The sequence below is a fragment of the Strix uralensis genome, chromosome 3, assembly GCF_047716275.1.
Source record: "Strix uralensis isolate ZFMK-TIS-50842 chromosome 3, bStrUra1, whole genome shotgun sequence".
Lineage (NCBI taxonomy): Eukaryota > Metazoa > Chordata > Aves > Strigiformes > Strigidae > Strix > Strix uralensis.
In genome coordinates, this window is record NC_133974.1 from 83,401,325 (window position 1) to 83,414,343 (window position 13,019).

Sequence of the window (13,019 nt, forward strand, 5' to 3'; positions counted from 1 at the left end):
TATAATGTTTTTCCTCATCTCCTTTGCTGCAACTCAGGTTTGTTACTGAGGACTCAAGTTCTGAGGAGAGGTGAAAAGCATTGTATTACTGCTTTCTTTGCAGCTTCCTGGTGTGTAATAGTACTGGAAGTTACTCCTCTAAGTCTTTATCTCCACTAGACTGAAGAACCCTTCTTATTGCCCTCTTTTTCACATGCCTTATTTGCTAGACTTCTGATTGTTTCCATTACTTCTGCTTGATCCAGATCTCTCTTAAGCTGCAGTGCTGAAAGCTGAACTGAGATGAGCTTATTTGCATGGTTTCCTGCTCAGCAGCTGACACTGAGGTGCCCTGGTCTCTCCATGAACTGAAGACATCAGCCAGGTCAAGCTGAGGGGTCTCAGTGTTCAGCTCAGTGGTGCTGGAGTCAGTCTTGAGACATAACCCCTAACTGCAGTGCTGAAAGGATAAAAAAAATCATTTCGTGCTGAGAGATAACAAGGGGATATGGCCAGCAATAGTACTTATAAAATGCCAGTGGAACAAACTATTTAGAAATGTCTTTTAGTAGAAACTAATTGAATACTGTGTAGACTGGAATGTATAAAGCAGGATGCAGCCAAGAATTAATGAGAGAGACTGTATTGGCATGTGAATTCCCTCATGTGTTTTCCTTCCCAAAAATAGCCCGTTTCTAGCGCCAGGATGGGTAGAAGTGGAACGATGAAACAACTGGACAGACAAACACAGCGTGAGCATGATTATGTTGAAGAACAATGGCAATGTTGTTAAATGGCTGTAGAGGGTTGCCACAACTCCCACTGGAGTAACACAGGAAGCCCAATGGTGAATGGTATGAGTAAAAGGAGGTGTTCCCACATGTTTTGGCATTCAGTGGTCATTGGTCACAATCCAACTCTTACTTTTCTGTTTGTAACAGTGATATTTTTGATGGCTGTGCTTGAAATTCCACATGAGATGCGAATATTGATATGTTTTTCTGGTCAAAGTATGGGCTTGGGAATCTTATCTGGGCCCAAATTCCAGCTTCCTCGTGGTGATAGGGATAGGATCAATCTGTTCAACTGTGGTCCCTGAGAAACATGTGGTAAATGTGGTTCTCCACTGCTGAAAAGGTGTTTCTCCTTTGCAGGAAGAGTATGCATATGTGTTTGTGTGGTTGTTGGGGCAAGGCCTGCACTGTGCAGTAACTCAGGTGGTGATCATTTCAGCTAGAGCCTTTTGGCAGTGTTTTGCACTGTAATAATAATAACAACGACATGAGTTGAACTACCCTGGAAAAGTCTGCTGGTCCAGGGAGAAGATCTAGTCTCATTAGTACGTTCTGTGTCTTTGTTGCACCCTATCGGCACAAAAGCAGAAGGGAGATCAATACTAGTCATAGATTATTGTAAAAATGGATCATTTCAGTAAACCAACAAATGTAAACAACCCCTCTTCTTAAAACCCCTTTGAGGATAAAGAAAGAAAATAAGCAGTATAAAGCATGCACAGATGGATGTTATTCTGATAGTAACATGTTGTATTGAAAATGTTAGAAGGGAAGGAATGCTAATCATGCAAAATTGTAGGCAGCGAGGTCATGAGGAAAGTACTGAACTGTAAAGGTTTTCCATTTGTGAGCTAGTTCAAAACTCTCTGATTTGACTAATGTATCATCAAAGGTGTTCTGGCTTGGACCAGCCAGGCTTGTTATCTGTCATGTATGTGATTTTCCTAGTGTACTGGCACTATAGAGAATATATGTACCAGAAATAATAATTTGTAATTGGAACTATGTTCCTTTGTTTTCTATATGAGGAAAGAAAACAAAGTAAAAACCAAGTTATACAGAGAAATGTTTGCTCTAAGAAATTTATAGTTATGATAGTCAATGAACTCTCTTAAGGACCACTGTTACTTTTATTTAAAGTTGAAAGTAAATCTTTTTGTTGGATGATAAAGTAAGCATAATTCAGGAGAGCCTGGCATAAAATAATTGTTTAATTGCTATAATTGCAAGTGCATTTTCTCCTGAAATATATTGCTGAGATATCATACATGATTCTTCAGTTCTTGTCCTAATAACAATGCAATTTTTTAAAAGATCAGACTTTAAATGTATAACTGCTATCTAAGATTGTTTTAAAACCAGAGCAATGAAGAATAGGAGTTTTCTTAGAATTGAATTCAGAGCTGTTACTCTAGGAAAAGAGCACAGATGATAACTTTGAGCCAATTCTTTGGAGCCTTACCAAATTAAAACTCTGTGAAAGTGCTGGGAAGCCTGCCGTTTTGTCCTTGTCATAGAAGAAAGTAGTTTAGCATCCTGGTTATCTGATGTTTTCCATTGTAGTCTTAGTAATTCATCCTTGAGCAAAACAGACCGATGTATTTTATCAAAAGGGGAAGAACCATCTGTGAGGTAGATTTTATTTTTTGTTGATCAACCTTTTTTCTTCAGGTAAAATGGAAACTTTTTGTCACTGTTATGTAATTTTTTTTTTTTTAATTTCATTTCTAGCTGATAAATTTAGACGGAAACTGGAAGAACTGGAGAAAGAGAAAAATTCTTTAAAATTTCAGCTTCCTTCAAGGCATCCTTCAATTAGCAGTTTTTTGGATAGATTCATTACCCAAGTTCAAGCAGCATTGCGCTGGGCTGCTGATCATCGGTAAGTTTGTAATTCCTTATTATGTAAAATGATGCTTTTGTTTTTCTCAAAACATGGAATACAATTTATGAATGATATTAATGAAGAGTTTTAAGGACCTTCTGACATATCAATATGGAGCTTGTTTATGAAAATCCCCCCCGCCCCCCTTCTTTTTTTTTTTTACAATTCTTTCAGAATTGCCCTGAAAAACATTGATCATTATGAACTCATGAAGTAAATGGAACTTTTTTTCACTGATGTTGAGTGGGAATGGGATTAAATCCTTGACACGGCAGCTTGAGCATACAACAGCAAGGCAGCTTGAGCAACGGTTCCCTGTGGGGTTAATTCTGATGCTCCTTTTCAGGCAATGAAAGGATATTTAAATATAAAGAAAAAACAGATTCTTTTCTGATATGCATAGACCTTTGGGAGCTTCCTTTTATGCGTCACTTGGTAGGTGGCAGTAATGTGCTCAGCACTGAACAAAGTCACAAAAATAAATTCTCAGCCTTCTCTTGAAGGGATAACTACTTCAAAGATTGGGGGAATGTGAGATGTGTTGGATGACCCAAGGGAGGTAGTTAGCTTGGGCAGAAAAAGTCTCTCTTTTTCTAGGTCTTTCTTCTGCTATGCTACTGGTTACTGTTGTTAAAGTAAGAGGATTCTTCATAAGTATTGGCAGCTATTCTCAAATGCAATAGCACAAATGAAAGAAGAAAACCCTTTTGTTTTCTGCCAGCTTGTGTGTATATAAAGGCTGCAGTATGCTAGTCAATACATTTGGTTGTGATCTTTGATATACATGAAAATTAGATAAAATCAGTACAGATAACAGGATTTTATTGCAAAAGTTGAGACTTTTAAGGGTATTTTTAGCCTCTATTTATAGTATTTAGTAATGAGGCAGGTTTAAAACAAACTGCACTTCCTCAGAGCTGTTTCCTTTTACCTTCTGAGGCCCTAAGAAGCTGTTTTACCATTGCTTAAAGATTAGGATACAACATTCTGTATTTTGTCATTAAGACATGTTTGCTCTATGCATCAACTTGTAATAATGATTTTGGCTTTAGAGGTGGTGTTCTCTTCAGTGTCATAGAAATTGAGTCAGTAAAGCATCCTTGAAACATATAGTCTGCTTATTTTTTCCTATATAATGTATACATTATATATGTATTTAGATAAAATATACATCATATATATAATTTATGACAGTGTTCCTGTTCTGCAGATGATTATATCTGTAACTCTTCTCTTTGCACAGGTCTGAGAGCAGTGCCATTCTTCAGGGTCAGATGAATATCCTCTTCACTTTTGTCTTGTGCTGCACACTCCTTTCTTTGAGCTTGACTGTTGTTGTGACACCCTTTCTTTTTCTTGCTTGATTCTTGTAGCCTTTCACACCGCTTTGTCTGTGGTCTGACTCTTTTGTTGATGCAGCAAGAGTACCCTTTGTTTTCAGTAGGGGTGTTTAAAATTTTTTTGTTCCGACAGTATTTTTAGTGGTATAGTACAGGGTGGAAGACATGACCACTTCTTCAAGGAAAATTTGTAGGCTTCAGTTTTTATTTTCATTTTAAATCGGAACAAAACCAATATACCCAAGATTTCTTATTTCACCTGGAAAATTAAAAAGATGATCAAACTAGTCCCAGAAGACCAGATCATTGCAGTTTTACTGTAGTTAAGCCAGTCTCATCTTTTTGCAGATAAAGAATGTTTTAAATAAAAAGTGTGTATGTCAGGTTGTTCATTTAATATGCAAGACTGAAATTCATGCCCTGGTTTTGTTTTACTTGATTAAATCATGAGATGAGTTTTTAGGTGAATGCATTCTGTATTGACACAGGGTATTGGGGGCAGGTGGTAGGAGCCAGGTTTGGTTATATTTAGCTTAGGAACAGTACTGTGTTCATGCAATCACCGAAGTTTGGTGAGATCAGAGAGATTTTATTTCTGTTTCCTCATTACAACTAGGCAGATGTATATGGGATTTCCAAGGTGGTTCTCAGAATAGCCTATTGTGGAATGTTTCCTAAATTTTGACCAGTCACTCAGAAATTTCTATTGCATACTGCTCTTGGAAAGATGCAGCTCTTACTAAAAGAAGGCGGCTTCAGAACTGCTGGGAAGTGTGGTCAGCTGGAGCCACAGCAATCTATAATGATCATAGGGCACATACACAGTGATGGCCTAGCACCTCATAATACAGGTGTCTCTTTGATCTATTTTGTTATTACAGAATACAGTTATACTGTCGTTATGTCTATTTTGTTTAAGTATTAATTCCATTTATTTTAGTGCCAGGGTTTTATTTTGCTTTTTCAGTACATTCTTCAACCATAGAGAAGAGAGTTAAGCATGCATTGTTTTCTGATGGTCCTGCAGAAGAGACAGGAACCTCTTGTCCTACACACTTGTTAAACAACTGTGCATGGAGATCATCATTGTGTGATAAATCATGCTTAAACCAGACTTGTGATGCATGGTTTGTATGTGGCATGGATGTATTTGCTTTGCAAGATTATGATGGGAAATCATGCTTCAAAAACATTCTTTGTTTGAGACTGAGTATTTTTTTGAAACAAGATACTGAAATGCATCTGTACAAACCTTTGTCTCTAGAGATGGACACAGAAATGCAATTGGTCTTGCAAGCGTGCGTGCCCTTACGCAGGAACATGAAAGGCAAAATAGATTTGTGTGGTTTGCAGGTGCATTTTGAGAGGCTGATTATAGACTTGACACTTAATGTAATGCACTTGATTGCCTTGGGGTCCAATCATGCAAAGACTTACAGCTGGGGGTTGTACTGACCATTGTGAGGAATCCCACTGCCTGTGATTTTGAAGGAACTCGCTGTGCAAGAGAGAAGTAAAATTTGGCATCATGGAGCAAACACTCCAGATGATCTCTAATGTAGTCTCCAAAAGCTGACAGAAGCTGCAAAAATGGCTTTGGCAAGTTTCTAAACTTCTGTCTAAGAGATTTTTCTCTGTATTGATAGAAATTACATGCCTTAGTTTTGTCTCTTTCAAGGCAGTGATGGATAAATTTCTGAAATATGAAAAAGCTGGGGGAAGCCTGAAGCTATACAAGTTTTCCTTTTTCCTTCTTCAGCGTGTTGTAAAAACAGTGTAAATGTTTGAGATAATAAAGGAAGTTATGCCAAGGAAAAATCTCTTGTTCTCTAACTCTATCCATTTAAGATGTAATCATTCTGGTGATGGAGTGTTATGACTCTGGTGGTAACATGTAGCATTCTGATCTATTTAATCTTTGACATGTCGATACTCAGTGATAATGCTAATTTTTAGCTTTTGTCATTTTTTTTCAAAGGGTTAGACATGAAGAAATACAGCATTGGCATGAAAACGACCACAGACTTTTGAGATCTACTTACCAGGAGAGGATGCAGGTTTCAGCCACAAAACGAAACCAACTTTTTCAAGAAAAAAAATGGTTACAGGTAACAGGACTACGAAGTTGTCTAGAAGAACCAGTGCTGTGTGGGGAAAAGCTTGTAAGCCATCACACAGAATTAAATAAATTTATTGTAATAGTAACTTTGCTTCTGTGCAGCAATTAGAGCCTTGGCTGTAGTCCAGTTTCTAAGTGATGATTGGAGATGGCAGCCACAGGAGTTGTGTTAATCTCATTACGGAGAAGCAGAACTGGAAGGCTCGGTGGCTTGTGTGCGTGCTTTAACCTTCCTCATTATCTTTTTAAATGTGCTCTTTATGTTCTAATTTGCCATTTTAATATTTCACTAATCTTAAGAAGTTTTTGTTTAAAGACAAAAAGTTTTATCAATTTCTGGTTAGAATTGACTATAAATACAAGATTTACCAGCTTTTGTTCCTGAAAGATGATTGATGCATTTCATAAGGATGAAGGAATCATCATGGAACAGTCAACATTTGCCAACAATAACTTTACACTGACACGTGATGTCACAATGTGGTAATTTGGCAAATGGAATGTTTTTAAGATGGCTTCTGTCCAATTTTAAATCTGCAAGCCTTTTAAGCAAAATTTAGCTCTTTCTTTTCACTGTCCTTCAAAAATCTCAGTTGCTGTCTAGTACAAGTCTTTGTTCCACCTCCTTTTAAACCTTGTCAGTCACACTCAGCAATGTGACTTCTTGGAGAGCTAGTAGGTCCGTTTTGGGTTTTTTTTGGTTTTTTTTTTTTTTTTTCCCTGTGGTCTTGTCTTGAAATATATCATTATTTTTGATACTTTTCTTCCTTTGATGGATCCAATAGTATAATCATCTGTGTGTTTGCATACACATAAATGTATATATAAAACCAGAAAGAAATAGAGAAATGCATCTTAGATGGCCATTGCAAAATCTTAGATGAGGAAATGTCTTTTCTATCCTAGTCATCGCCTTTGTATTGTTTAGATTTATTTCATCAGCATATAAGAGGACACATAGTGTAGTTCAACATTATCAGCGTCCAGAAAACTATTTCTGATAATCTAGACATCCAGCCAGCCACCCCAACTGAAAACTGCTGTACTTAAGATTCTACGCCAGCTAACTTTTTTATATTTGCTCCAAGTGAATCTTTATTCCTATGTAGTTATACTAGGGACAGGTTAATGACATCGTTGTACAGGCATGCTATTTATGAGCATTTGATCAAAATTATCATGAATTCAAGGTTTTGGAGAAGGCTGACCTGTGATGTTTGGTGGCTCCCAGCATCCCTTAAAAGGACTGCTCCTGTCCAAAATATCACATGATCTGAAATCATCATTATTTTATTTTTTTCCTCATCCCTACTTTACTTTCATTTTCCTTCTACCCTCTCTTGTTGGTTCTGCATTTGTCTTCAGGGATTTAAGAGCCTATGACAGTGTCTAAAATCTACATATTAATGTTTCTACTGCAGTCCGTACTTCATGGAGAATACCAGCCTGTAAGTGAAGCTGGAGGTTTACAATCAGTACTGATTAGCTGTCATGTTAGAAATCTCAGTTTAAACTCAAATCCACAAAGTAGAACTCCAGCTTATGTTTAGTGAGCTGAATATCATCTGCTGCTCCGTACTGAGACTTTAAGTCCTTTTTATCTGTCCCTGGAGGCTGACCAAGAGCACATTAAAGGCTTCTTGGCATTTCTGGAAAAGAACGCGGGAGAATTCCAGTTTACTGGCTAAAGCTTCCATTCTCCCAAGAACGCCTGTGAACTATTCCCAAGCAGAACAGCTTTCTCTCTGTGAATGCAGATTGTGTGCTTCTGGTATCTATTTATGTTGTAACAACATTTCAGTACTAAGTGTGTTCGTAAAACCAAATTCTGTTCATCTCCCTTTCTGTTCTCATGTAGGATGATTACTGCAGTGATTGCAATTACTACATTTTCACAGAATATGAAGGTCTTTGTATTAAGTAGGGCCTATTAAGATTTTGGCAGTATTCCCAAACCAGTAACACGGAGACAGAATTGTCCTTTGTGCGCACTAAAAGCCTAATTTGAGACTGAAAGAAACAAAACTGATGTTTTTGGCCTGCTGACCTTTCTGTCCTTGATGAATGCCGGTGGGTTGAAACATGGGCCGCTCTGTTCTTTTGTCGCTAAACGTAAAACCAGAAAAGGAGGAAAATAATTGATGAATCTAGTGCGCAGCACTAACATAAGTTGAAATTTTTGAGCCAGTCAATCTTTTAACATGCAAGGACTGTTTCTTCCTGTTTTAAGTGATACTCAGGGAGCTTGTTGCAGTGCAGCAAACCTGAAAGTATGTTTGTTGACAAAATGAGCATTACTGAACTAAACTTAACTTACATTACATTGAAAACATTAAAAGAATGTTAAGTTTCAAAATGAAGCACTCAAAAAGCAAGGAAATGCCGAAGTCAGTTATCTGTGCATAGTATGTATGTTTTATGAGAGTCTTTATTTATGTGAGCGTGTCTTTTTTCCTGAAAGATCGCTGTAGATGAAGGGTGCTTGTTCAGGTATTCAGAATACTATTTTATCTTCATTACTCAATATTGGGCTCCGGAACCCTTTTACTGTATGCCACTCAAACCCCCTTTTAGATGCAGATTTATTAATTTGTGAATGAGCTCTTTTTACAGATTTAATCAACATGGCATCTGAGTGATTCAAAACCACTTAATTTTATCTCTGTTACATCACTTTGGGTGAAGAGAGATTCGTATTGCCATTTTACAGTTAGAGAGTGAATTGCCATAAAAAGCTATATGGTTGTTTCTAATGTCAGTTGTGTAGTTTCTAGTTATTTACCTGAAAAAGGTTTGGGTTTTTTTTATTTTTATTTTCATTTTTCTTTTTAGTTGGCCTGAATTTGATTTCTGTTGACAGTTTATAGGTAGCACTTCAGAGACCCTTCTTGTTGGTTGAATGGAAAATGGTAAACATTCAGAACATTCAGTCTGTGGCTGTGTGTGGAGATAATAGTTTAAGTGGCTTGCATTTTCACAGAGACTGTAATAAATGTAGGTATAGAATCAAATTCTCCAGTATGGCATTCAGCTACTTTGATAGCAAGTAGTTCTCCTTTGATTTTTTTTGTTTGGTTTTTTTACTCACTTTTTGAATTCTGGTACAAATGAGCCAAGGGCCATATATTAAATAACTCAGCAACCCAGACTCCTTCATGAAGTGCTCTTTTCTGGGTGCAAGCTATCTGTTGGGCCTTCAAGGAAAAATTAGAATGTGCTCTTGCAAGAAACATTAGTATCGTAATGCATGGAGTTTGAACTGCTGGCAAGACAAGTGCAATTGAGGTTGAAGCTCTGGTTATTTTAAGTCAAGGGAGGGATTTTGTGCTTTAAATTAAAATGAAATATTAATAACCAAAAGGACTGACCAGCTAGTCAGTGATTCACCACTTGCATCCTGTTCCTGATGTTGGATTGGAAGCCTAGAGGAACAATTGCAGGGATATTCTGCAGGAAGACAGATAGATGGTTCATCGCTTTAGCTGCCAGCCTGTAGCAAGTTTCTGTTGTCATGGTTGAACTGAGATTTTGGGTTTTTTTGGGGAAGTTTTTAACTTGGGAAAAACCTGTGTATCTTAAAGGTAAAAGGTGACTGACGGTGTTAGAAAAGGAACCTGAAATTTGGTGTTGAAATGCACGTGTGGAATCTCAGACTGTGGAAACACTAGAGTTTCTAAATACAACAGACACAAGAATTTTTTTGTGTCAACAAAAAGAATGTCTTCTCGTTGACTGTTGTGCTAAATTGGACAACCTTAATTCATGCTACTTCTGAGACTTGTACTGCATTTTCCTAGGGGCAGAGCGATTTCTTTAACAGGGTTCATAGTAAACTCAGGTTTCTGTTCTATGCAGAAAGAAATTGAAGACCTCCAAGCAAGACTGGCCATACTAGAAGCAAAAGATCAACAGCTAAAAAAAGAAATTGAAGAACAAGATAGGCTTATTCAGTCACCAGATTGTGAACTGACTGCTTTACTTGGATGCATTTCTTTGAGAGAATTACAGGAAATAAGCAAGGCTGTGGATGACACTTTAGCATCTTCCTATCAAATTCCACTCAGTCTGGATCTTCCAGGGACAATAAAGAGGTATTTAAATTTCAGTGTGTTTTAAGTGATGAAGAGTCTTGTATCTTCCCCAATGTACTGTTGAATTGGCTGTCAGTTGTTTTCTTCGTAATTGTGCTAGCTAATTAGCTGGATTTAGACACTTCAACGTCTGTCCTTAGAAACTTTTGAAGTTCTAATATTAATATACTTCCTCAGGAAGGAAGACTTTGTAGTTATTTGAAGGTCTTGCACTTCATATTTTTTATGGTAAAGAGCCACCTACAGAAAGCGTATGTATCCATCAACTGTTAATACCCATCATCAGTTTAAACTACTTCTTATTAACTGGTGGAACTTTTTCCCTAGCTTGGTAATGCAGTAATTACAACATATTTCTCACAGCCTGAAAGTGTGTACTAAGCACCATCCAAATAAATACTAGAGATGCTTCTTGCTTCAGTGAACTTCCAATCATAATCAAGTCCGATGTGATGAGTGTTAGGCTCAGACAGTAGACTTGAGGTAGTGGAGGAAGGGATGCAGTATGGAGACTTTTGGGACACCTACAGTTAAATACACAGCATATGGTATGGTTCCTTTAAATGGAAAAGTAGCTACTCGTGGTAACCTTTTGGAAATAACCTCATCTTTATTTACAAAAGCAATAGAAGTGCTCAGGGCCTAAACTGTACTGGCAGTCAATGGGGACGTTGCTGATGGAACTTTGAAAGTGTTACTCATGATGTGTCACCAGAACAAAATAAAATTCCTGTTTATCCTAACTTGCGTTTCTTCCAGATAAGCAATAACTATGTTGCTTGCAATTTTTTTTCTCCCTTCATGTTTATTTGATTTAGTTTGGTTATATTAACATTCATGAGAAATTGCTGCTCATGTGTGCTAATTTATACAGTTTTTTTTTTTAAAAGTCAGCAGAACATTTTATAGAGGACATAGTCCTCACTTTTGAGGTTTGTTTAAAATTTTAAATTAGGTTATTGGAAATAATTTCTTGAATTAAGTTTAGTTTGTTTTAATAGTATCTTATACCTATGTTTCTGAGATTGAGGAATAAAAGGTCTCAAGCAGTCTGTCTGAGAACCCATGCTTTGATTTGATTTTTCTCTTAGTTTTGGATTTGCTTACGAAAGAATATTCAGATGTTTTTTTCTCTCACACTGCTGATGCAATATTTGAATTGCACTTAACTCTTCGGGAAATTATTTAAAGATTAGTTACATTAGTACTGGTTCAGGAGGAACTTGCTCAGAGTTCTTCGCTCACTAGCACCACAAATAACACAGTCACTTGAGGGGAAACAGGCATTCATCGTTCGAAGTGGGTTCAGAACTTTAATGAAGATTTAGAATTAATTTATTTCCTTTCTGTTCATTTTTGAAAGATGCCTTGAATGGAGCTTTTCTGTTTTAGTTTTGTTTGTTGACCAACTTTGTGTCACTGGGGCCAATGATCATGTGCTTCTGCTCTGTTTACCATAGCTGGAGTTCCCCTATTGCAAGTGGGGACAGATAAATGCTGGTTTGGGCTGCACAGGTAAGCACACTTAGGGACGCATCTGTGACAGCCTTCAGAAACAGTTTAAATCTCCTATATCAGGTTATAGTTGGGTGCTCTTGTCAAATCCCAAAGCCTTTTCTGAGCAAGACTAATGGCAATGATGTAGATGTCCACCTATGGCATGGTCATGTGGAAGCTAAAGTCCTCAGTTCAGAATGTGGAAGCTCTGCACTTAAGTTCTCTGCAGCCTGATTAGATCAGAACATACAGCTTTAGAGCAAGCTCTTACCTATCAAGAATTTAATTGTCTTGTCAGGGAGTGTGCTCCATCATAGTTCTTAAGATGGGCCTTAATGTATCTGGGAATGCAAAAGCAGAAATCTGGCAACAGGCCAGAAGGCTAACAGGCAAGATGAGATCTGACTCTGGAAGAGTGAAAGTGGAGAGGATTAATGGTTATAGTACTCAGCTGAGGTGAGGGAGAGACCTGGTGGTCATAGTTGTTCAAGGAGTTGGCAACTGTCCATCTAGATTATTTTTTTTTCTTCTTATCAATTTACAAGCAAAGTATGGTGATAGGAATGTGTTACAACCTGGCTGATGTAGCTTTTCAAAACAACAGTGAGGGATAACTCACTGTTTATTCAGCAGCTTCTCTCCTCACTGCAGGAGATAGTGACTCTCTGAATTAAAAATGTCTTGTAGGTGTGTTCTCTACATGATGTGGCTTCTTGGTCTGGTACATCCCATTCAAAATCTGCCCAACTGTTGTATATGCTGTGCCTGCTGCTCTATTGAAAAATGGACAAGCTGTCTTGGGAGCACAGACTGAAATCTCCAGTCCAGCTGTGTGACTCAACCGCTTGACTTTATCACGTGGCCCTATACTTGCCTTTCATTCTCAAATCTCTTCCCCCAAACCACTTGCTACTTTAGGTAACTGAAAGCATCCTACAGCTGCGCTTGCGTGATGGTCAGCAGGCACATTTCCAGCATGGGTTCTCTGCCACTTTCAGGGCAGCCTATATATCCAGAAGGGCTGAGGGAAAGAAAATGCTCCTCCTGCAATGGTTGCAGTTATTTAACAGTGAGAGTTAGGCTCACTGTTAAACTGAACAAAGTGATGGGTGTCTTCCTTTTAAAGCTGTGCAGTCCGTCATACCTCAGATACAGTGGTCTTATGTCTGTATCCAGTCATGTTCTGGTCTCTCCTTCTATAAGATGAAAAAGGAGCAAGCAAATAGTGAGATGTCTGGTGTGGATATACATCCTGTGTGCCTATGGGTATCCCGTACACTGTCACACAGTTATAGAATAATTTAGGAGATCATC

The 13,019-nt window shown here is 37.7% G+C and overlaps 1 protein-coding gene across 1 annotated transcript in view; it reads left to right on the forward strand.

Moving 5' to 3' along the window:
• Positions 1 to 13,019, forward strand: part of DISC1 (DISC1 scaffold protein) — a 214,452-nt gene that overhangs the window by 59,973 nt on the left and 141,460 nt on the right. Inside the window, exons 4-6 of the mRNA XM_074863132.1 lie at positions 2,505 to 2,655; positions 5,977 to 6,160; positions 9,973 to 10,208. Coding sequence (XP_074719233.1) covers positions 2,505 to 2,655; positions 5,977 to 6,160; positions 9,973 to 10,208 — 571 coding nt within the window. The remainder of the gene's footprint in view (positions 1 to 2,504; positions 2,656 to 5,976; positions 6,161 to 9,972; positions 10,209 to 13,019) is intronic.